The 23,834-nt window shown below is 33.4% G+C and overlaps 1 protein-coding gene across 1 annotated transcript; it reads left to right on the top strand.

Annotated features, from left to right (window-relative positions):
- The first annotated feature begins 2,088 nt into the window (after nucleotides 1-2,088).
- On the top strand, nucleotides 2,089-23,199 carry LOC128551171 (sushi, von Willebrand factor type A, EGF and pentraxin domain-containing protein 1-like). Its single transcript, XM_053531688.1, has 14 exons — nucleotides 2,089-2,453; nucleotides 6,090-6,821; nucleotides 7,052-7,405; nucleotides 7,677-7,853; nucleotides 8,712-8,876; nucleotides 9,116-9,457; nucleotides 10,049-10,387; nucleotides 10,862-11,212; nucleotides 11,536-11,877; nucleotides 12,046-12,384; nucleotides 15,141-15,271; nucleotides 16,213-16,309; nucleotides 16,559-16,717; nucleotides 21,741-23,199. The coding sequence occupies exons 1-14, from the start codon at nucleotides 2,129-2,131 to the stop codon at nucleotides 22,019-22,021; spliced, it is 4,134 nt and encodes a 1,377-aa protein (XP_053387663.1). The 5' UTR covers nucleotides 2,089-2,128; the 3' UTR covers nucleotides 22,022-23,199.
- Nucleotides 23,200-23,834: the final 635 nt, after the last annotated feature.

The raw sequence follows: 23,834 nt of genomic DNA, 5'->3' as shown, positions 1-23,834 counted from the left end.
TACGTTTCTAAATTAGGATAATTAAAGTTTTATGTTTACTTATCATTAGCAAGGTACCGTGATTTATGCTACTGAAAGTCACAAAAATATATATTACAAAATGCATCAACTTGAATATGTGCGAAATATTAAATAGTCAGTGTAACACAACAATCTTTATCAAATGAGAGTGATAAGCCTTACCTCTTGTTTCATGAAATCCGGCAATTTTACAAATTATACTATAAATAATCTGATCAAATACACCCAAAATAAGTGTTAAAACATGAAGAGTGTAAAACTCACTGTCGACTGAACAAAAGTTTGAAGGAGCGTGTGAGCATAAAGTTGGTTGATCGTTCTTGACCAGTGCATTTTGTATGATAAAATCATTTTTATTTGTTTACTCACGTGTAAAATCTACTACCTAATAACGAATACATAAACGTTACCGAACGACAGTGTAGCAATGTCTCATGTCAATATCAAAACATAAATCATACGTTGATCAGAAAAAAATACTCTGTCCTAAAATAAGAAACAAATCAGCCGGTCTCATGTTTTTTTCATAAAGTCACTGCCTGACTTCTTTCTTGCTGGCTGTTGTGCTTTGGATGGTTAAATAAGTGACCAACATAGACACGACGAGAAAATAAAATAGGCATAAAAAAGCAGAACTTCGGGAGCCATTGTTTTATATAAATCATCAACTGCTAATGCGTGCATTCACATCCGGGAACATCTAAAAATATTTCTTCCATCATGCAAATATCTTGCGAATGACTCAAATAAACGGGTCATATGTTAGACTGATGAAAGGAATTATTAACGATATAAACATTCATATATAACATAAAGAGTCGGGCCGTATGGAAATGAAAGGAAATGGCGGTACACTTCGACATTTATTGATATGAAGGTAGTAATTTGTCGGATTTACCTCCTTGGTCTGCTTGAAAGTAGTCCATATTAATATATTGTGCCATTTTCCCTTCTGATAAAGATTGTTGTCATGCTACATAAAAGCGTTTAGACGATTTAATATAAAGAGGAATGACTGCGGGTGATTTTGAGCTACGTTATGTGCTTCAAAATATGTTTTGAATCCGTTTGGTAAAATGAAATTGAAAGTAGGTAATTCTGATGTCTACCTACGCAATATTAGCGTTTTCGTCACGTGCCTCATTTGTGTGATTATGGTTTCATTGCGTTATGGTCAACCCAATATTGTTTTGGTACTTAACTGTCTGAAGACAAGGATAGACTCACAAGATGTGAAAGGCTAGCAATGCTGATAAAAGATATTATAAATTATATTTTTTTACATAGAAGAAAGTAGTGCTGACATTTAACACCTTCTAACCTATATAGAAGATATACAAGTGATGTGTTAATATGATATTGATATTAAGTAACTTTTAAATTAGCGACACTGGAATATTACTATTATGTTAACTAATCATCTGAATTAAAAAATATGTTCGCTGATATTTATAATTTACGTACAATAAGTGTTAAATAACATCTTACCTGAAATTCGCTGAGATTTTTGTAAAAAAGGTGTAACTTCAGCTATCAGTAAGCAAACATGTTTTGAATATAGATCAGCCATATAACAAAATCTATGGACCTGCTAATGTCATTTTAATGTAGTGTCATGATAAACAAAGAAGTATTGTAAATACCCCTGGTATACCCTGTATACATGATATGCAAAACACTTTACTAGCTTAAACATCCGCTCATGTTGAGGTACGGATAAACAACGCCTGTGACATTTTATCGTTTAAGCTGTATCTTTTCGGCTTGACCGGGCAGATTTACTATTGTTTAACGTTATTTGTTGAAGGGATACTATAATGATCAGAATTTAACAAAAATAACTATTTTCATCCATTGAATTAGTTTGTAAAAACTACTATTCTCCTCCCTCTCTTATCATTAAAACTACAATATACCTATAAAATGAACAAAGGTGGGATAAAAAAGAGAACAGCACACACAATGATCTGTAAAGGACAAAAGATAAATATATTTAACTTCCGTCCGAAGTTTGCTCTTCAGTATACGTACATATTTGTAATTTAGACATTGAGGAAGTTGCTACAATGTAGGTTGAAGACGATATTGAATCAGTTTTACACATAAAATGGATAAGCCACAAAAAAGCAACAAAAACATTACTGGAAATACATTTGAGCTTAAAGACGTCACTCCGGAGCAGTCTCTTGAAGATGATGTGACTGGAACTTATGAAACTTTGGATGCATTCCCTTCTAATTTCACGACAGCCATTGCTGAACAATCAATTTACAGAAGGTGTGAGACAGCCGACAGTCATGATTTACACCTGATACCAAATGATAAATCGAATCGGAGGAAGCTGGTTTATACGGTTGCTATACTTGGGTTCGTCGCTATCTTGCTTGCTGCTTTAGCTGTTGTTGTTGTTTTTCTATCATCTCGGAATAATGGTGAGATATTTGCGTTATACTTTACATTACTAGCACCAAATAGATCGGAATATGATTTACCTGATACCCCGGTTCATCGAATGTAAATATGCTATAGCAATGTTAGGTTTTACTACAGTCGTCGCAATTTATTCTGCATTTTTTACCGGTGTAAAATCTGAGGGGTCACATAATTTGCTTTTCGTCTGTTTTTCCATTAGTCTTTTCTCTTTAATTTAACAGTCTGTCTCTCAGTCACACAAATTAGGATCCTGCTATAACTGTAAACGTACAATATATGCATTTTGAAAGAGCCTTGCTGCATTGCTAGATGGCAAGATAGAGAATGCGGCTGTTCTTTTTTTTCGCCATGATAAAAGTGGTTTTGTTGGTAACAAATATTTCAAAAATACACAAATATGACAAGGAAGGTTGCTGCCGTAAGTTTTCGTCATTAAATTGCGTACAATGATAGCTGACAATATTGAAAATGCCAAAGATATTTTTTATCGGAATAATTGTGATTCCAATGGCCAGATATAGTCTTTGTATATAACACAGGAACGAATTCTCCGGTTTCTTAAAATACAAGAGATTTTTGGTAAAAGTATGTACATAGGTCTCAGATAATGTTGAAAATATGTTCTTAACTTTATTTTCTTCGTTTTTCCGACCATTCGTCTATCTGACTGTCACAAATGGTTGATCCTCTTAATCTTAAAATTACATCATATCTTTGACTGAAATATGTGTCAAAGAAAGGAGGTAATATGTTAGATACTCAGATTATTTTATTCGTTCGACCATTTAAGGAATTTAAGCTGTTGACTAGCTAATTCGCCGGCCTCCTGATTAAGTTAAGTGTTTGTACCGGCTCGCTTAGCTCAATACTGATCGCGGGATCGTCAGTTCAATTCCCGGGTGGGCGTATGTTTCTCCATGACGATTTCATAATAAACAATTTGTCTGGTATCACTCATCCTCTCATCCGATTCATACGGGATGTTGGCTGTTACTTGTAGAGAACAGGTGACAAATGGTCTTTGCAGCAAAGGGTTATTCATAACATAAATGGGAACCCCTTTTCTTGTTATAAAAATGTCATCGTTTACCTTTAACTTTAATTGGCACAGTTATTCAGCCAAAGTGATAAGTTCGTTAACGGACAATGATCGTTTGGTTCTTAATTTTCCTATTTTTTTTTATTTTCGAAAAACCAAATACAAAAAAACAATAAATAAATAAAACAAAAAAGACAAACAACATATAAATCTTATACATATTCCTTTTTGAATGTATACATGTATATGCATTGAGTCATGTACATTGATATAATATTCCATGACATTCTGTTAGGGATATTACCTTCTCTTTTACAATGACTCTGCGTGACGATCTCGCTAGTGAAACGCTTTACCAATGTGACAAAGTACGAGATCATAAACGAGATGTGCGAAATAATTTAGCAGTTTCGCAACCCTGATATCGCTGTTCGCCATCGTGATTTCGCTCGCTTTGCCGTCATAACTTCAAGGAAATGAAACTCTACCGGAACTTTGAACATGATCAGCCATTACGGGAATATTTATGATAGGATATTTAAAGGACAAGTGGTTGGTGGTATCAAATTATATTGGTCCAAGCAGTTTCTAAGACCTGAAGAGCATACGCAGTGTTACTTCTAAAAAATCTAGTTTTGAAAGTGTCCAATACTTGGAAGAACAAAATTTCTCGGGCAAGTACTATTGCATATCATTACCCCTTCTGTGATATTTTACAAGTTCAGACTTGTAAATTATTTTAATTTTGTCCTGTGGGTACAGTTTTCTTTTATTCGTTTCAACCTGGTTTTTACCTGAACTATGAAAATAACAGAGATTTCTAAAGAATAACATGTTGTTTTTTTTTTCATTCAATTAATTTTAATTGCATGCATCACTAGTTGTGAAAGTTTTCGAAACCGCTTGACCACTTACAAAATTAAACCATTGTCCAAAGTTTTTGAAAGTGTCCGATACTTGGAAGAACAAACTGTCGTGGGCAAGTACAATTGCATATCATTACCCCTTCTGTGATATTTTACAAGTTCAGACTTGTAAATTGTTTTAATTTTGTCCTGTGGGGACAGTTCTCATTTTATTCGTTTCAACCTTGTATTTACCTGAACTATGAGAAGATTTCAAAAGAGAATCATGTTTTTTTCATTCAATTAATTTAAATTACATGCATCTCTAGTTGTGAAAGTTTTCGAAACCGCTTGACGAATTACGAAATCAAACCATTGTCCAAAGTTAACTGGCGTTGTAGTATATAATAAGATGATAATGCAATTAGAATTAAAATCCATGAAGATAATTATTTCTTTCTTGATGACTTTGTCTAATTGTCACTATCTTCGACGGTAATTTGAATTTTTGATTGACAATTAATTTAGTGATTCTCATGCATGTCAAAAATCCTTCTCCGCTTTTTGGTGAACAATGGAACGTAGATGAAATTTCTCGCGGACACAGATTTTCATTTACTTTGTGTCCACCGGTTCATTTAGTACGGGTTTTGGAAGTTAAACTGTATAAAAACTGATTTTTTTCGAATATGGCATCCGTATGTCAAATTAATTAGTTCCGATAGTTAGAAGTACGATCTATAAAGAAATTAGTAAAGTTGGGAAAATCGTTCAGTGTATATAAGTTTCAAAGTTTTGAAAAGTTCAACTGTATCAATTTGCTTTTCTTATATTTTCATTATTTACCAATGTACACCCGTTTATTTCAACAAAGTAATCGTCTAATTGATAAACGAGTTTTACATGTAGATGGTAAACAATAAAACAAGATTCTGTATAATGCAAACAACTTGATGAACACTTTGATAAAACACCTTACCTGTTTTGTTTGTTTGGTTTTGAGTTTTACATCGTTTTTAAACAGGTATTTATCAGTTTACCTAACTAGTGTTCCTGGATTCTGTACCAGTACAAATCTGTATTCCACAAGTAACTGTCAACTTTCCCACATGAATCATAGGTGGAGGACAAATAATTTCAGACACAACTTTTTTTTTAATCTCTCAAATAGTCATAGAGAACATACGCTCAGCACGTGTATAGGACTCACGTCCCCGCGATCCGTAGATCCGCGCCCTCCTTATTGACTGAAATCTTATCTTTTACATAAATTCTAAATGAAACAAAACAACAGAATAAACACAAGAAATCATTTAATGAACATTTCATTCTGTAGTAATCATTTTGAAAAAAGATACTTATGTGTCGAGGGACTCAAAACTGGCAAATCTTTAACAAATATTTTCCCCAATATAGCATTTCAGACATAATAATTCTCTTTAAAAGGTGTTGAAGTTGATTGAAGAATGTTTTTCCTACTGACTGAATTTGCCAATCAATTCAAAGAAAATAATGTATTGCGCCTGGTTATTAGTTTACAAGATATACGTAGTACTATATATCATTACTATTTTGTTGTTTATTGTTTGTTTATTTTAATCATTGCATATTTATGATGCGGTCATGTGTTTCTAAGATTATCTTAGACAAGCACTTAATTGCAAGAAACTACCATTTAAACCATATTCCTAAAATATTAATTTAATTATTTTCATAGTTTTGATAACCTCATATGTTTATCATCCCTCAAGGTGCGACAGCTTCAAATGAAAACAGATGTTTGGAGTATTCTTTGTCCAACGGGAAAGTAGTGAATGCTACCGGTTTCCGTGCAGGAGACACTCTACAAGTAGAATGCAACAGCGCAAGTAAACTTGTAGGATCCGCTAAGATAACTTGTCATTCAACTGGTCATTGGAGTGACTATCCTCGTTGTATACCAAAAGAATGTAATGACTTTGAAGCTCCTCGTAACGGAGGGATTACTTTAAAAAACAAGACTACAAATATTGGTGCAACAGTACTTGTTAAATGTGCGGAAGGATTTGTAAGGAAAGGAGGTGAAACTGTTGTGTGTCAGAGCAATGAAACATGGTCGGACAGACCAACTTGTGAGCCGGTCGATTGCAAATTTCCCAATAGAATTGAAAATGGGGAAATCAGGAACATGACAGGAACAACATATCACAACACTTTTATTGTTGTTTGTTCTCTGGGATACAGACTAACTGGAGTATCAACTGTGGTTTGTGAACTAAGCGGAATGTGGAGTGAATTTCCGCTTTGTAAGTCTATTCTTTGCGGCATACCAGGCATTCCGAAAAATGGACTTATAAAAAGTTTAAATGGAACCAGATTTAGTTCAACGGCCATTCTGCAATGCGATGAAGGTTTTGTTATGAGTGGAAACCCTACCATTAGCTGCACTGTAAATGGAAGCTGGACAGCCCTTCCAACATGTGAAAGAAATGATAACAAACACGGTATTTTAACATTCATTAAGTTTACTTGTTAAGTATGTTAAGAGGAACATGTTTCAATAATACAGACAAACTTACAGCGATTAAGCAACGAAAAAGGAATTTTATAGATGATGTCTAACAGAACTCGCCATTTAATTATCTCGGTTCTTAGCATTATGCTTTTTTAAAATTTTCTTTGATGTGTAGAAATCTAAAAACATTACTTTATATTCATTATGTCTGTTATTCAGGTCTAAATTGTGGTGCTCTATTATCTGTTGAAAATGGGGAAATCCGACATTTGACAGGTACAAGGGTCAATGGTACATATTCGGTAAGATGCTTCAAGGGTTATAATTTAAAAGGGAATAGGACCGTCATTTGTGGGGAAGATGGAACCTGGAGTGACATGCCTGCTTGCATGCCGGTGTCATGTGGATCCCCACATGTCCCTAGCGATGGTTATGTAGTGTCAACAAATGGAACAACGTTCAAAGCTTCAGCTCGGATAAGTTGTAAAAACGGTTACTCTGTCAATGGAAATCAGGACATAAGATGTATGGAGAGTGGACAATGGACAGCCACACCAGTTTGTGAACGGAAAGGTCAGAAACAGAAACTGAAAGAGATATATGATGGGTCATTTTATTGCCATTTGAATTTCACAAATAGGCTTTATCCTTTTAAAATTGCTTTAATTGATAAATGACGTTTTGATCTGAAAAGGCTTTGCGATAATCATCACTGTGTACCATTTTAAATTACAATGCAACTGTAATTTTAAACAATAACAAGGAAACAAATCACACGAATCAACAGCACACGTTAATCATGTTAATTTTAATAACTGTTTGCAATATCTTACTTTGATTTTAGACTGCGGTGTTCCTTCTAATGTCAAAAATGGTAAAATCAAAGGGCTGACGGGCACAAAATACAACGACTCCTTCTCCGTTGAATGCATTGATGACAATATATTGGTAGGACAAGAAACTGTCAAATGTGATACCAATGGAAACTGGACAAAGATTCCAGTTTGTATAGCTCAACCAAGTGTGTATATTTTGTTTTAATCTGAAATTGGTATACAAGTAAGCAACTGGAATATCATATATGATACTTCAATTATGTATGAAAGTAGTACGCTCTGCACGTTCGGAGAAAAAAGTTTTGATACATATTTTAGTAAGGGCATAACTGTTTAAAGTTAGATATAAGGATGATATAAAAATTCAGAGTGGTATGTTGCCTGATATTTAGCTACATTGACTTTTAATGTAGATACTTTTCTGCAATATAGATCAAAATCAAATTTATCACAGTCGTAAACTTTCACTGAACACATCTTCCATTAATAAATTAAACTGTCCAAATTGAATGTTAGATCATTCCATTTTAGAAATTCAACAAGCTAGAAGTTAAAGAGATCCGTAGGTTTGTTTCAAAGTAAATTTTAAAACTTTTTTTTGGTATGTTTTCATGTGTCAACAATTTCCTTCTGACAGTTCCTCGCTATATTTTATGCTTCTTGGGTAATAGAGTTAATCAATTTGTCTCAGAATTTTCAGACATGCATATCTACCTATATTATATATCACTGTTGCAAACAAATGATAAATAGTTCATCTTACAATACAATTTATGTCAAGAAGTTATAATATTTATAACATTTATTGAGTGTCATAATCAAAAGCGTACACGAAGCGTACAAACATTTAGACACTACTTAAATCATACGTCTTGTTTCGATGTTAACGCAAGCCTTTAAATTCCGACTTAATTAGATTACTAGGGTTAACGTCTTTAATCTCAATAAACACAAGAGGGTAACACGTTTACTTCTGAGACTTGTTTGCTCAAAGGAATAGGATTGATATTATGAATTTTATGTGTTGCGTTTGTTTCTTCCAGATTGTGGTGTTCCTCCAAGTATAAACAATGGTGAAATTATTGGAGTGACAGACACAAACATATTTTACGTAAATTGCAACAGTGGCTACCGTTTAACTGGTGAAAACACTTTGAGGTGCGATTTGAATGCGAAATGGACCACATCACCAAACTGTGAACTGATAGGTATTTCTTTTTTGTGAACTTGTTATCATACATATGTCATGGTAAATCATTCAATTCATAGCAATTCGTTTGCGTAAAATACTTTCTTTTCGACTTTTAGTCAAGTTTTTCGCTGCTGTAACAATTTTTATAAGAAAACCTTCCTCACTTATTTCCAGTAGTGAACTATTCAAACACAGTCTTAATATTTTATTGCCATTCACCGTATATAAGATACATAGGACATTATTCTGTTTTAGATTGTGGCACACCGAATCTGACACACGGTAGCATTATAGGATTGCTCAACACAAGCTATGACAATTTATTATCCGTATCATGTAATGAAGGTTATTCATTAATTGGTACTAACACTATCACGTGCGGTGAGGATGGAAAATGGAAAAACGTACCTTCATGTGAACTTGTCACGTGTGAGTTACCAGAAATCCCAATTAATGGGGCTGTTGATACATTGGAAGGAACCAAAGTTAATAATACGGTTTCGTTCCAATGTAACCCTGGGTTTCATCTTAACGGGACAAGAATCATAATGTGTTCTGGTGACGGAAAGTGGACGGAAGGGCCAACATGTCTACCGGGTATAATTACTTATCTAAAAAGGCATTGCTTTTCATCACATACTACACTGTTTAGAGTTTAGATGAGGAGTATCTATAGTTCGATGGCATTGGTCGAATTGATTCATATCATAGGATCTAAACGATGAATCATGATACATCATACGAGCAACTACCTTCTGCATAAATACAAATTAGAAAATGTCGAAAACAAACATGGTTAACTTCATTTAACCTGGTAATAATACACGGACTGCATTCGGTAATTTGACGTCAGTTTGATGTCAAATGCTCTCTAACTTGTTTGCACATCAACTATTCTATACTGCAGACAAGGCTTCAAGTATTTTGTTCGAAAAATCGACTCAGTCACGTAATGACTTGTTAATGATAACAAGAAGTAGTTGTTTTGCTTTAACAGCAGCAGCATGCCTTTCATTATTTGATATTGTACATGTTATTTCAATGCCAAGTCATGCAAAATATTATGCGGTGTTGTATTCCATACCTATAGCCTTAATCTATCACCTGCTATTTTCAGTACTGATCATAAAATGATCAGCCAAGCCTGCCTAAATACCAATGCGTTTTATGTCTAAGTGTTTATTGCAGATTGTGGCGATCCTCCAAGAATAGAAAACGGTACGGTCAGTAGAAATAGTAGTGATAGTATGCTTTCTGTACAGTGCAATAATGGCTATATATTAAACATTGACAATGTCATAAAATGTGCTTCAAATGGCAAATGGACGGCTTTGCCCAGTTGTGATCCCGTCTCATGCGGAATTCCAGAAATACCACGTAATGGAATGTTACTTACCATAAGTGGAACAAAGTTCAACGCTCTGGCAACTATGAAGTGTGACGAAGGATTTTCATTGACTGGAAATTCTGTTATAATTTGTCTAAACAACGGGAGTTGGACATTGAATCCGAGATGCATTCAGATAGGTACCCTAGTTGTAGTTTGCACTGAAATTAAACTTTGTTTTCCTGTTCATAACTATTTAGTAGAATACTTAAAGTTGTTTTCTACGTTAACAAATTGAACTTAAAAGCAAATTCAAAATAGTGTACTAGTTGATATTCTCATATATTCAACATAAACTATCACTCACATTTTTGTTCAGTTGTGTCCTCATTGAAAAACTAATATTTATAAACTACACATGATTTACATTCTTAAACCTGTATTAGATTTTACTGATATTTAGATTTTTAATTCTTTTATTGTATATCTAAGTGATGGCAATTCGACAGAAAAATAACTACGATTTTAAGAATTCATATTTTAAAATGAAATTCTTTTCTTTCTAGGTTATAGGACCTGTTCTCCTAATACAGTTTAGCCGAGAATAGTATTCGTTGGATCTTTGAACATTGTGTAGGTTAAATAACAAATTTTGAAAATTTGATCTGTTTCAGATTGTCGCACTCCGAAAATAGCAAATGGCAACATTATAGGATCTAATGAATCTACAAACGCAACATTTGGTAGTACAATACATGTGACATGTAACAAAGGGTACTCGCTGGTTGGATCGGATACCATTCAGTGTGGTATTGGTGGACACTGGAACACAATACCTACTTGTGAACTTGTCACATGCGGCCTTCCAGAAATTCCGGTCAATGGTGCTATTGCTAGCATACAAGAAACTACATTTAATATAACTGTCTCGATTAAATGCCATAGTGGGTATGTCTTAAATGGAACAGGTTTAGTTACCTGTTCAAATCACGGAAACTGGACACAAAGCCCAACATGCATACCAGGTAAAACGTGATATGAAAAACTGTAACAGGGATTTATTAATATATTTTTCGCAACGTAAATCACGCACTTAATTTAGCTTTAACTATTAAAGTAATATAGGAAAAAGGAAACATTATAAGTTATTAAACTATGACGCAACGTCACTTAATATATATCTGTATGAATTTTATGTTCAAACGTTTTCGCGCTCCATGTTTTCACTTATCGTACTTTTTAATTCAATTCTGTTTTTAAGAAAATACTAAGTACTACATGTATGACAAGAAAAACTAATGTCAGTTTTAGACTCAGAAAGTGAAAATCTAGTATGCCTTCCTTTAAGATTGTGGAAGTCCTCCCAATATAACAAACGGCAAGATCACAGGACTGACTAACAGAGGAAACATTTTTTCCGTACTATGTAACTATGGATACAGCTTAACTGGAAATTCGGCTGTAAGATGTGATGCTTATGGTAAATGGACAAAAATCCCGGTCTGCTATCCTGCGTCTTGTGGAATACCTGAAATACCAAAACATCGAAAACTAATATCATTAAGTGGAACAAGATTTGAGTCAACAGCTCACATGGGATGTGACGAGGGTTATCTAATGGCTGGAAGTTCGCTTATAACGTGCCTGAGAAACGGAAGTTGGACATGGATTCCTGCATGCGAACCATTAGGTGGGTTAAGTAGTTTTACCTTTTACTCTATTTTGCAAGCAACGACGAAAATCAGGTGAAAGATTAAACAAACAAACGATATTAAAACACATACATTAACAATATTTAAAACGGGTTCAACCGATCAAAATGCTTGGTTGAATGGTATTTTGAATTACTTATTCTTAGACTGCGGTACTCCAAAAGTAGAAAATGGCGTCATACGAGGATATACAGCTTCAACATACAGAAGTACCGTATACGTAACATGCAACGAAGGTTATACATTAATTGGAATGAATGAGGTGCAGTGTGGCATTGATGGCCAATGGAGTTTGCCTATTTGTATACTCTCTTCGTGTGGGTTACCCAACATACCTGAAAATGGCGCAATCGACAGTATGAACGGAACAACCTTAAATAGAACTGCTACAATTGTGTGTCATCCAGGGTTTTTATTGAATGGAACAAACATCGTCACATGTCATAGTCATGGCAAATGGACAAAAAGTCCAACGTGTACACCAGGTATTCTTTACTGAAATATCATAATCGTAAATCTGCTTGCAAATTTATAAGAAATGTATTTCATAATGCCAGAACTTTACATGAATTGGCAAGCTAATAGGTCCATACTTATGCTTTTGTACCATTGTTTACATTTTTGATATTAGAATTGGTGCTGGAAAAATCGTAAAGCACATAACAATACATTGTAAGTTATGGGTAAGGAAGGGCTACGGTTAGGGGGAAGGGAGGGGCAATTTTGCCACACAGTTGAGTGTTGTAAGTGACTTTCCGCGTATGAGAAACTAGCACGGTTAGTTACCGCACTCTTGGTTTTGGTCAATTGACAATAGGAAAAAATAATAGAAAGAATAAAACAATCGATTTTCCTCTAGTAAAGTTATTAACGGAGATCTGAATTGTATGGATCTGTTTTAAAATTTAAAGTCAAAACAGTTTGATTTTCAGTTATATAATCCATCACAATCTCTGAAAAATTGCATCTTCACGTTGTTAGAAGATAAATGTACAGCGACGAAAATGAATAACCCCGAGTACGACGTGATGTCTTCTAATGGCGTATTTTTGCGTCTATTCTGACCAGTCTTTGGCTGATTAAAGTAATGCGATTTTCCTTGTACTGACACAAACAGACTGGCCTCCATAACGTATTATAGTGCCTGGTGAAGGTCTTCTGTATAAATCTCTACCTCCAAGAGAATTCAGTTACGTCTAAAATGATGAAGCAATGTATACAATCTTATATCAATTACCTTTTTGAAAACCAACAGATAAAATGATTTGGACATTCTAAGTTTGATTATTTTATTGTTACATTCATAGTTAGATCTATTACCTAACTTTGTCAGCCAAGGCTTGCGTATACTCATAACACGGCGTACAGACTCGTCATCTAGGTAAAACAGATATAAAGTTTGCATATCCTACAATGTCTCAACATTTGAACATTATATGTTATATAAAAAAATTCTTGAAATAATAAGACATTCATTGAAATGTGGTATTTGAGCTAAAACTGTAGTACAGTTTTAGCTTTAAATTGTATTACCTCCCTTTAACTTTTGATGCTATTTCTATAATTGACAATAAACCACTTTTTTCATAAAGAACGAGAGGGTAATTTGAGCAATTCTTTCTTTTTACAGTATCCATAATTGATTTTTAAGCTATTATTACTTTTTAAGTAATCATCTTGATATTATTTCTTAACTGATATATCGAGCATAAATATGTTTTAAGAACAGTTATTAACTCCCTTTTAAATGATACAATATATCTGTTTCAAGTTTTGTTTACGACGTTTCCCGTAATTTTTGTTATGACATGACGTGATTGTATTATTTTAAAATGTAAACTGCCTGAAGATATGTGTATTGAAAGCGCTTGCAGTGAAGAATTAAAATAATTGAAAAACACAGAAGTCTGCTTCTGTTTATTCCTTACAAATTGAACTTTTATATATTTTATACCTGCACAAGGATTTTACTGACTTTTTTAAATATATATATATATAAGGTTCCTTTCTCAAAGGGCAAGGTCACAGTTGCAGGTCAAATGACATGACCATGCAAGATCTTATCAGGTCCATAAACCTTGACATACATTGAGGACTTTTGTTTACGCGTTTATTCTCACATGAAGAGTTCAAAGCTCCGATTGAAGCTCGAACTAACATCGCTGAGGGGCAAGTAATTTAAAGTCAGCGACATTAAATATTGGGCCACGAAGGCCTCGAGAGTAGTTTGAGTTCAGGTAGTTTTGTGCATGAATTATTTCTATTTTGAACATTTGTATAAGCATTAGGCAAACCTGACAGGCAAATTTTGATTTTCATTGTTTTGATACAAAACAGATAGAGATTTGAAATGACTGTCTGATTTTAGGGGGTCTACGCCCTCTTGGATTACATACATACCCTCCTGTTTCCGGTTCTTTTCTATTAGGTAGAATGTGCATTGATACACAGTTGCTTCGTTGCTTCGTCAGATGTTTGCCTGAATTAAATTGTTCCTTATAATTCTGCAAGTATCAGATAAGTCTTTTTGTTCAAACAGCAAACGTAGAAAATAACAGGAAGCAATGAACGAAACATTTGCACACAAAAAATTACACAATCGATATCGACTAAGTAATGAGGGTTATCTGGTTGGTTTTTAAAAACATACAGCTATCTTATCAAGTGTATAATAAAATCCACAGCATGTCCGGATCCTTTCTACAAAACAGTTAATCGTAGCACTTATGCAAACATATGATTATTATGTTTATTATTTCAATTTTTGTATCTTAAAAACATGCGAACGGTCTATTGACTGCATTGCGAGAACTTTTTTAACATCAATAAATAATCTTCTCTCTGCCTGCTTCATACGTGTTATCATGCAATATTATGAAAATTTGTTATAAACGTCTGATAAAAATATGCAAAGATACATGCTTTTTTTCTTGTATGATTATTCCAAGCGAATTTTATGAAAATGTTGCATTTTGAGGAAATAAAAAAATATATTGTATATCTCTTTTTCTTCTCTCTTTCTACTGTATCTTTCACCTTTTAGTACACTTTCTCCCTTTCCATTAAAATTTCTCTATAAAAACACAGGAGTAATGTGAAAAGGAAATTGTTATATATACATATATACTAATTGATTGTTATATGTTTCTATACAAGTTTAGAAATGTTATGTACTTGTTTTAATTGTTTTATATACTTTTGTGGAATAATATATATATATGTATTTATATTATTATTACAGTAAGTGACTGCTACGATATACATCTGGAGTCTAATAAGTCAATAAGTGGAATCCATAACGTCACTTTGTGGAAGTCCAAATCGAAAATAAAGGTTTACTGCGACATGGACACAGATGGAGGCGGATGGACGGTATAACGGTTTACAATTCAATTATTTATTTGTTAGAATCACTTTAATCATGCGATTCAGTATTATTTCAGTTACGCAGAAAATAGTCAGTCAGTTCTCTTGGATTCTGAAGCAGGACGGACCTGACTTCTTGTATCTGCGTAAGTTAATTGGCAAATACAAACAAGAAGATGACACATATTTCAACACCCCGTTTTCTGTCAAATCGTCCCGGAGTCTTAAATGTTTCGTACAGAGTTGCGAGTTGCAGTTTTGTTATTTCCATTAAATGCGTTAAGCATATTTATGTTTATGTACATTAAAAAGAAAACATTTCTAAAGGTATGCCTTCATATGTATACGTGCTTCAAACCATTTTATATGTATAATACGGAGTGCTGAAGCGTAAGTCCACAAGTTAAAAAATCTAGTGTACTTATACTAAGCTACATCATAGATGTCATTATAGTTCTTAGATTCTGTCACTGGATGCACGTACGGTTTAAATCGTCTGACTCTTAGTTAACTGTGTAAATTGTAATGTGGCTCTGCCAAGTAATTGTGCAGCTTCCGAAGGGTCAGATTACCCCGTACACATTAACGGTCAGTGACAGAATATTGTTTTTTTTTTGCGTTACCAGATTAAAAACAAAAGAAAATATGAAATACGCAAAGAGGAAAGACGTTATGTTTTGTCAAAAAGAGGAAAGATACTTTTACGTATAAAGTTAAATAAAATACTGCTTAAATTACTACATAAATGTAGTCAATATGATTATGCTACTTGCGGCATAAGAACCAGGTGGAATATTATGTTTCCGGGAAAAAGACATAAGCCCGGTATGCAAGGAATTGACATTATAAGTCGTTCCCAATCACTATGCGTTTTGGTACATTGGTATACTCTTAAACTTTACAAAAAATGGTTTATTTCGAGTACCGTGATGCATGTTTAATTACAGGTGTTTCAAAACCGTTTTGATGGCTCTGTTGCCTTCTACAACACGTACGCAGAATACGAATATGGCTTTGGGAATTTATCGACAGAATTCTGGCTTGGTACGTAATTCTTTCATGATATTATTCCACTGACAAAATCCTAAAATGCATCCATTATTAGATATAACGTACATGTACAGCGTATTTCTTATACAAAATTGTAACAAATAATATTTAAAAAATAATTTTGCTACGACAGCAAAATTTTATACAATTAAAAACATAGCAATAATAAAACTAAATACAAATGTAATCACAAAATTCTGAGAACATTCTGGAAACACTTTTATTTTTACTATTTCTTGTTAGGATTGAAGTATATCCACGAAATGTCAGAGCAAAGTAAAACTGAGTTACGAATAGACCTGTCTGCAGCAGATGGCTCTACAGCTTATGACACATTTCAGAACTTCTCCCTTGGATCCCAGCTGTACAGACTTAGTGCAAGCAAATCAACAGACACGACAGGTAACACGGCAGCGTTTAGAATACGTTGTAGCATGATTCTTTTTTAACGCGTATGTAACAATATCAATTTATTTTTATCAAATGTGGTTCTACCAACCAGCAAACCGATATTTTATCACCGATCATATATTTTCATAATATAGAACAGGTCATACTTCTTCCCAAATATGTGTCAAATCAACAGCTGCATCTTATGCTGTCTTCGACCAAAAAAGGATGTATAACATGGTTATAAGCACATGCGTTCGTACACACATACATACGCTCGTACGTTGAAATGGCTCTAAAATATTCTTTCATTTTAAAACGTAAACGTATTCCAAATTGATATCTTGGCACGTATGAATTATTTTATTGGCAATGGTAGAACCTATAACGAACAACAGACAGTAGATAGAAGGGTTAAAATTATAATACTGGAAATACGGCACTATTGATGTGTTAATAAAGTAGCAGGAAGCGCAACCAGACATAGCAGGTGGTGTTACATTTATAATCAGACCAATTTTAGAGGTATGTAGCAAAGGGTGTTGTTTTTCCCGGTCCTGCTATTATAATAACATAAATCCTGCTAAACTAAGAAACAGACATTACGATGATATTGGTGAAAGACCGACCATTTCTGGTCAGAGTCCTCTCTAACAAAGATTCGAAAAGAATTAATTTGGACTCGAATGCCAGGGAAATATCTCGTTAGAATGCAATAGATTAAGTACCATCTAAGCTAAATGCTGTTTTATTAACGGACTAATGGTAGCATATAACAAGGGAGCAACAGAAAAATAAGAACCTGGTTTACAGACGCTTCCTGTAAGCAGAGGTGGTCAAGTTAAATATACAAGACCCACATAGGTTGTAAGAGGTATATAGCAAAATTAATTCACACACAATTATAAAGATATGTACGGCCCTACTCGTACATATTAAAATCCCTCAACTCGTGAACGACATTACAGCAACTTGGCCGGGAGGAGGCACTCTGCTTAGCTATATCACAGTCAGTGCAAGGATATGTTTTAATGACCGACGGTACTTTTGGTAAAGGTCTCATCTAACAGCTTGCAGCCGGTTAAGCCCTACAACACCAATATAAGACATGGTCATTCAAATATTTTCGACATGCATCTGACCAAGCTAGAACTGTGATCGTTTTCTTTTATTTGTTTATTTATTTATTTTCTTTTAAAACAGCCGTCGTATCGCAATGCCAAGCAATGCCAAGGAAGGCTTTATCCAAAATAAGTGTGGATACTCACTTTAGAACGGACCACTAAATGTTTACTCCACCAATACGAAAGTTGCGACAGATGCATTTGTAATCTTTCGCACCAAAACCTTAAAAACTCATACTGAGAAAAAGTACGGGACAATGTTGGATTACTTGACGTGCTTTTTCCGCCAAGCGTCTAGATTATAAATTTACGAAACAAACCATTAAACGGAATGCCACTGATGTTGAATAATAGCAGACAAGTAATCTCTTACAACATGACGATTAGTGCACATTTATCATGTAAAAGTAATATCAGTTTTATTCTTCAAGAGGGCATAAGTGCATTAAGTTTACGTTATTAGCTCATATCTTCAAAATGTATTAACAATTTTTAATTTGAATGTAAATTAAGTGTTTAATTAAGAATGCAAAGAGTTGGTTACCAATGAAGAGAGACGATAATTTGTTCCGAAATCCATACACTAAATTTTTCATATATATACAAACGATATTTATTTGTTTCAGTGTAAAACTGAAATATCTTTCACGAGTAAACTGCAGGTTCAATATCTTCACGAGTGTAATATCTACGAGAACAAAAAAATGTAAAATATGAAGTTCATGACAACAAATTATGTTTTAATTTCTTGTTTTGACTTTATTCACCTATTTTTAATTTTTACAAATAAAAACCTAATTACATAGTTTTCTCTGGAAAAAAATACAACATATTTCTCTAATATTTCGATAATTCACCGACACCTTGAAATGAATATGACAAAACCATGCTGCAATAAAGTGTATTAGATATCCCTTTAAGATAAGTCTTTCGAGACAAACGGAAGGCTGTTGCCTAAATCGTGTCAAAATAATTGAGTCTTTATTGTTCTCGGTTACATTCTCTCCTTCAAAAGAATTGTTTTTGCAAATCTTATTTTCTTTTATTTATTGCTTTTACTTCAAAAGGGAAACACGTACAAAGTGTTGAAGTCTCTTTTTTCTTTTGTCAGCAAAAGGCATTCGTATCAGTAGTACTATTATTGTAGCGCCAGCTGTGTCTGGTTTTATCATTAAAATATTTGAGCTTGAGCTTTATACTCAATGTTATTTGCGAAGCAATGTATTTAGATTTCTGGTAGATTTTGTTTGTATATGGGACATACGCATGCGTAAGACCTTGTAAGTCAGTCAAAAGTAGGAAAAGGATTAAAAATATATAATATTCTTATACAGAGAGCAAATTTTACAGGAAAATTGTACGAATTCATGATATAAAAAACACTTAATTTAAGTAACATACGAAAACTGAAATCATGTTATATTTGATAAATTTCATAAAGTAAACATTCATTGAAAATTCCAAAATTTCATAAATGCATTTCATCTTCTGCAACTTTTCGAAATAAACATATAAATCATTACAAATATTTTACTCGGAACAGCCACCATGCGGTCCATGAATAATAATCTGGCCTAAATTTAAAAATGGTTTGTTTGTAGTGCTCCGACCGCCCCATCAAAATAGTCCCGACCCCCAAAAAAATTTTAGCACTCCAGAGGGGAAACTTTTTACATGTCTTATCCTTTTTGATGCAAAATGCAATTTCAGCATCTGTATCTTAATATAAAACAGATCATTCAGCATTTAGTTTCTAAATGACCACAGACCGCCAACTTCTTGCGCGTTTCGGAAGTCACAAGTTACGATCCTAGACTGACATGGGTGTAAAATTCTAATCGACCGCTCGAGTTAAACTCTGGATAGGACGAGTGGAATTCGCTATGTACTCGACCGATCAGGCGGGTGATTTTCACGTCGTAACTTTACCAAATTCCGAAAATACATCACGACTAAATACCTGGATTGACAGGAATTTACCCACGAATCGCAAAGATATCAAAACGTCATGCCGGTAGTTTTCCATTCCACTTGGACGTAAGACTTACATTGCCATTATGTTTACCGACACCTACACAGAAAACGTGCGTAGTGTATTCATTTTTCACTATACTCGCTTCAATTTTCAATATCGTTTGAGAAGTAATACACTTTGAATTCTATAATAATTCTAATAAGATATCGACAAAAATGTTTCATAAAAACGATCAAATTTTTACATGATTATTTGTAAAATTTCAAACAGCGCGAATTTTATTATTTATATCTTTTTAAAAGTAAATAAATGAAACATACTATGGTCATAAAATTTAGACTTATGACCAAAAAGTACAACAAACATAATTAAGAAAAATTCTTATATAATGTAGAGGCGGCAGCAATTTTAACACATGGAGTAAGACTATTTTTGGCAAACAGATTTCTGTTAGTGCAGTTACGTGACCTCGTGAACGTAAATGGAAATGTGGTTTTAAAATAAAGCAGTATGATGTCGTTGTGGACTTTAATAAGTTTTAAATAAATCTTTGTACATTTATTTTTTGACACGACACTTTGTAATATATTCTTCTCTAAAAAAGATGTAAATTCCATGATCCTGGCAAATAGGTTACAGAGGTAGGATATCCACTATAATCGTTTGACACAATTATCTGTCCGTTTGTTCGTGATATTGCACATTAGCGTCTAATAATAGATTATTTCTTTAGTCGGTATTGATTTCTTCTCAATAATTTAAAGAACCGGGGCGGTACGACCAGACAGTGATGTTTCACATGGCGTGAAAACATGACGTAATGTCATGACAGTCTCGTGCAACTATACCGCTTTGGTCTCCAATTAGATGCCATGATACCGACATGTTTCTTTTAGCTCTTTGAAGTGTGTTTAATTGATGATGAAAACAGGTTCAATTACTTAATTTATCAACAGAATAATTACCGATATTTTTTCTCGCTTTTAATACAAGTGGGTGGATGATGATTATTGTGTCTATATTGTTGGGCCACTTTTCAAAACAATTACTTTTTGGGAAATAAGTCTTGAGAAAGTGAAAATAACTAAGTATTTTTATGCTGTCTTAACACTTCAGGACAATACGGTAGGGAGTATAAGTACTATCGATGCAGTTATTATAGAGAGCAACTGGGTGGTGGAGACTATAAAACAGAGTGAAAGAAAAATAAAAATCTCTGCTGTAAAAAGGAAATTTAAGAAGAACAACTATGCTTCTTTAAAAAGAAAGTGTAGTGTACAAGAGAATATTATTTTCTACATCAAACATGTACTTATTGAACATGTAAAATACTCCTTTCATACAAATGACAATATTTTATATATCAATTGTTAGGGAAAGTGACTGTTCACTAAGGGCGAGTAGATTTTACTGGCTACTAGTCCTGCAGGGCGAGTGGTGCGAAAAATTGTTTTACTCCCTACTGAGTATTGCCAAATGTTGAACTATAATATGGTTTTTATAATTATGAATCCATCACTTTCTGTGTCCAGATTAATAAGATTGGGTACACAGAATTTAGACAAAAGATGTAACTTTTTAAACGAAAATATAACAGGGTTTGCTGTAAATATTTAAATTAAAGTCCCTTTTTTATCTGAGAAATAAACTGATTACAGCAAGTACGCATGTATTGTGTCAGAAATATGTAGCAGCTTAGCTAATAAAAAAGTAAGTTCTGGAGAATATATGGGTTTTGTTTTAAATCTGTGCAAATCGTCACGATCCATTCCTAATATTTTTAAGATATTTACGTATTGAATAATTTAGATCAGTATTTTTATAGATTGTTTGTGCTTTGTTTATGGGAATGAATATTTAAAGGCTTAGGAATGTTAAAGCTTTTCAGTGTTCTAGTGATAGCAAATAAGAATAAAGGTTGTTGAATATTCTACAGGTAACAGTGGCACTGCCTTATCGTACTACGGAGGTGCTGCATTCTCCACACGGGATCGTGACTTTGATGGTCAACAATACAGAAATTGCGCTCATGAATTTCAAGGTGCTTGGTGGTACAGCTCTCCTACTTGTTCATACGTAAATCTCAACGGTGAATATTTATCTCCGGGTACAAAAGTTGTAAGAAATTTGAAAAGAGGAATGTTTTACCTGAAATTTAAGGACGAGTCTCTAAAGTCGTCTAAAATGATGTTTAGACGAGTCAAAAAGTCAATGTGATTACACATACACACCTCAATCTGAATAAGATATCATGGAATCGTTCGTTCAAAATTATGCTGAGAAAGTCATAATGCACGTCGACAAATACGTGTGAATTGATAACACGCCTTCGTATATATATTTAAGATATCATTTGAGCTATTCTTTCCAATTTCTTTTCTTTAAATATTACTAATTTTTTCTGCACGTTTGGATAGAATGTTTTTCTAGTATGTAGAATTTGATTAAAGTTTGATTTTTCAAAAGTTAAGAATATGCTAAGGAAGTTCAATAAATGAATGGTCATATGCTTGACATTTGCAAGATTGATTTGATAATTGGAGTTGATGATTATGTCATTAATTTCATAACATTTTCTACATGTAGATTTTAATGAAACTTACAACAGTTTTTAATAGACATACATGACCATGACCTATAATGTGGTGAATAAGAATGAATTAATGTTCTTGTATGTGTGCTTATTCTTTTAGATATTTGACCATAATTACAGCGAGCCGAAATTTGCAAGCTAATTTAAAGGCATTATTTGGTTTTTTTAACCTGTCAGATGTTTTAATATCCTATCATAATTTTAGAAAGATAGTGAAAGTGTCATTCACTGCTTGCCATTAATTCATAAAAGTATATTCATTTCCTACGCCGAATCAACGCTTTATTCTACGTTTTCCGTGTGAATAACATTTTGCCATCACTTCCGGTTTATCAACGTGCAGAAACAGAGCTACATATATAAATAGCAAAGACTTTCTGCGTGACTGTCGCAGTATATTGCTGTTCTAATACAAGAGTGATTATTATTAAATGAATTCGGAAAAATCTAAATGAATCTTTCTTTTATAAGCTATCATTATTCTTTTATACGCTTTATTAATAGCATATGTCTGATATTCGAATAGTTTGTCAAGTGTCTGAAGGCATAACCTTTATACTCGTAAATACTAGATGGTGGTTGGCAGTCTTGCTTCATTTTGCATTTCATTTCATGTTTCATTGTTTGAGGTATGAAGACATGCGTTTTGTTCTATTAAGCGTCTAGATGGATGGAGTTTCCTTATGTATAAGAAGATGATAGCATGCTTTCATTAGAATTTAGATTAGTCATTTACATGTATATGTTATTATTGATATATGTATAACAGATAATATCTATGTCAATAAATGTAGTCTTTTCACATCTTTTATTTTGACCATACGCCACATTTTAAGAATGAACATGTTTTCAGTCGTATTATAAATGACAACTGTATATAGCCATTAATGTTGAACTAGTTTGACCGATAAGCCTTACTAGGCTTAGTAAAGATTCGGCTTTACTGTTGTATGATTGTGTATTGTATATCGAGGGGTGAATGCGACACAGTGCTAAGTGACGTTGTTTGAAAAAAATCACTTTTTTTCACATGTCAACTGTTTATGGCCTTGTCCATGTCCTGTAAAAATATTAATATATTAGCCTGTCATTAAATGAATTTATAACAAAATGGTCAAAAAGTGCTAAGTGAAAATGGTGTACAATTTGAATGCGACACAATGCTGAGTGCCTTACGTCACATGGCACTTTCTCTCACCGAACTATATCAGGTTTGGCACTCAGTATATGTACTAAAGGACAAATATTTTTCAATAATTGTGCCATGTTGTTGTGTGTGTGTTTTTGTTTTAAGTATGATATCATTATCAGTATCTGGTACTAAGGATTATTACTTTTTCTTGAAAAGCAGTTGATTTTTATTCTTTTTTTTTTCACTTGTTACTTTTTCACAGTAAACATGTGGCTGTAAACCAAGTATTGTTTACTGTGAAAAAG

The sequence above is a fragment of the Mercenaria mercenaria genome, chromosome 19 (assembly GCF_021730395.1).
Source record: "Mercenaria mercenaria strain notata chromosome 19, MADL_Memer_1, whole genome shotgun sequence".
In the NCBI taxonomy this organism is placed as follows: domain Eukaryota; kingdom Metazoa; phylum Mollusca; class Bivalvia; order Venerida; family Veneridae; genus Mercenaria; species Mercenaria mercenaria.
This window is presented reverse-complemented; position numbering and strand designations above follow the sequence as displayed.

Bases quoted from the DNA above. Each gene is read 5' to 3' on its own strand.
- LOC128551171 (XM_053531688.1), top strand. From the start codon at position 2,129: ATGGATAAGCCACAAAAAAGCAACAAAAACATTACTGGAAATACATTT. The intron at 7,854-8,711 runs GTGTGTATATTT...TGTTTCTTCCAG, and splicing joins AGTTTGTATAGCTCAACCAA to ATTGTGGTGTTCCTCCAAGT. The intron at 10,388-10,861 runs GTACCCTAGTTG...GATCTGTTTCAG, and splicing joins TCCGAGATGCATTCAGATAG to ATTGTCGCACTCCGAAAATA.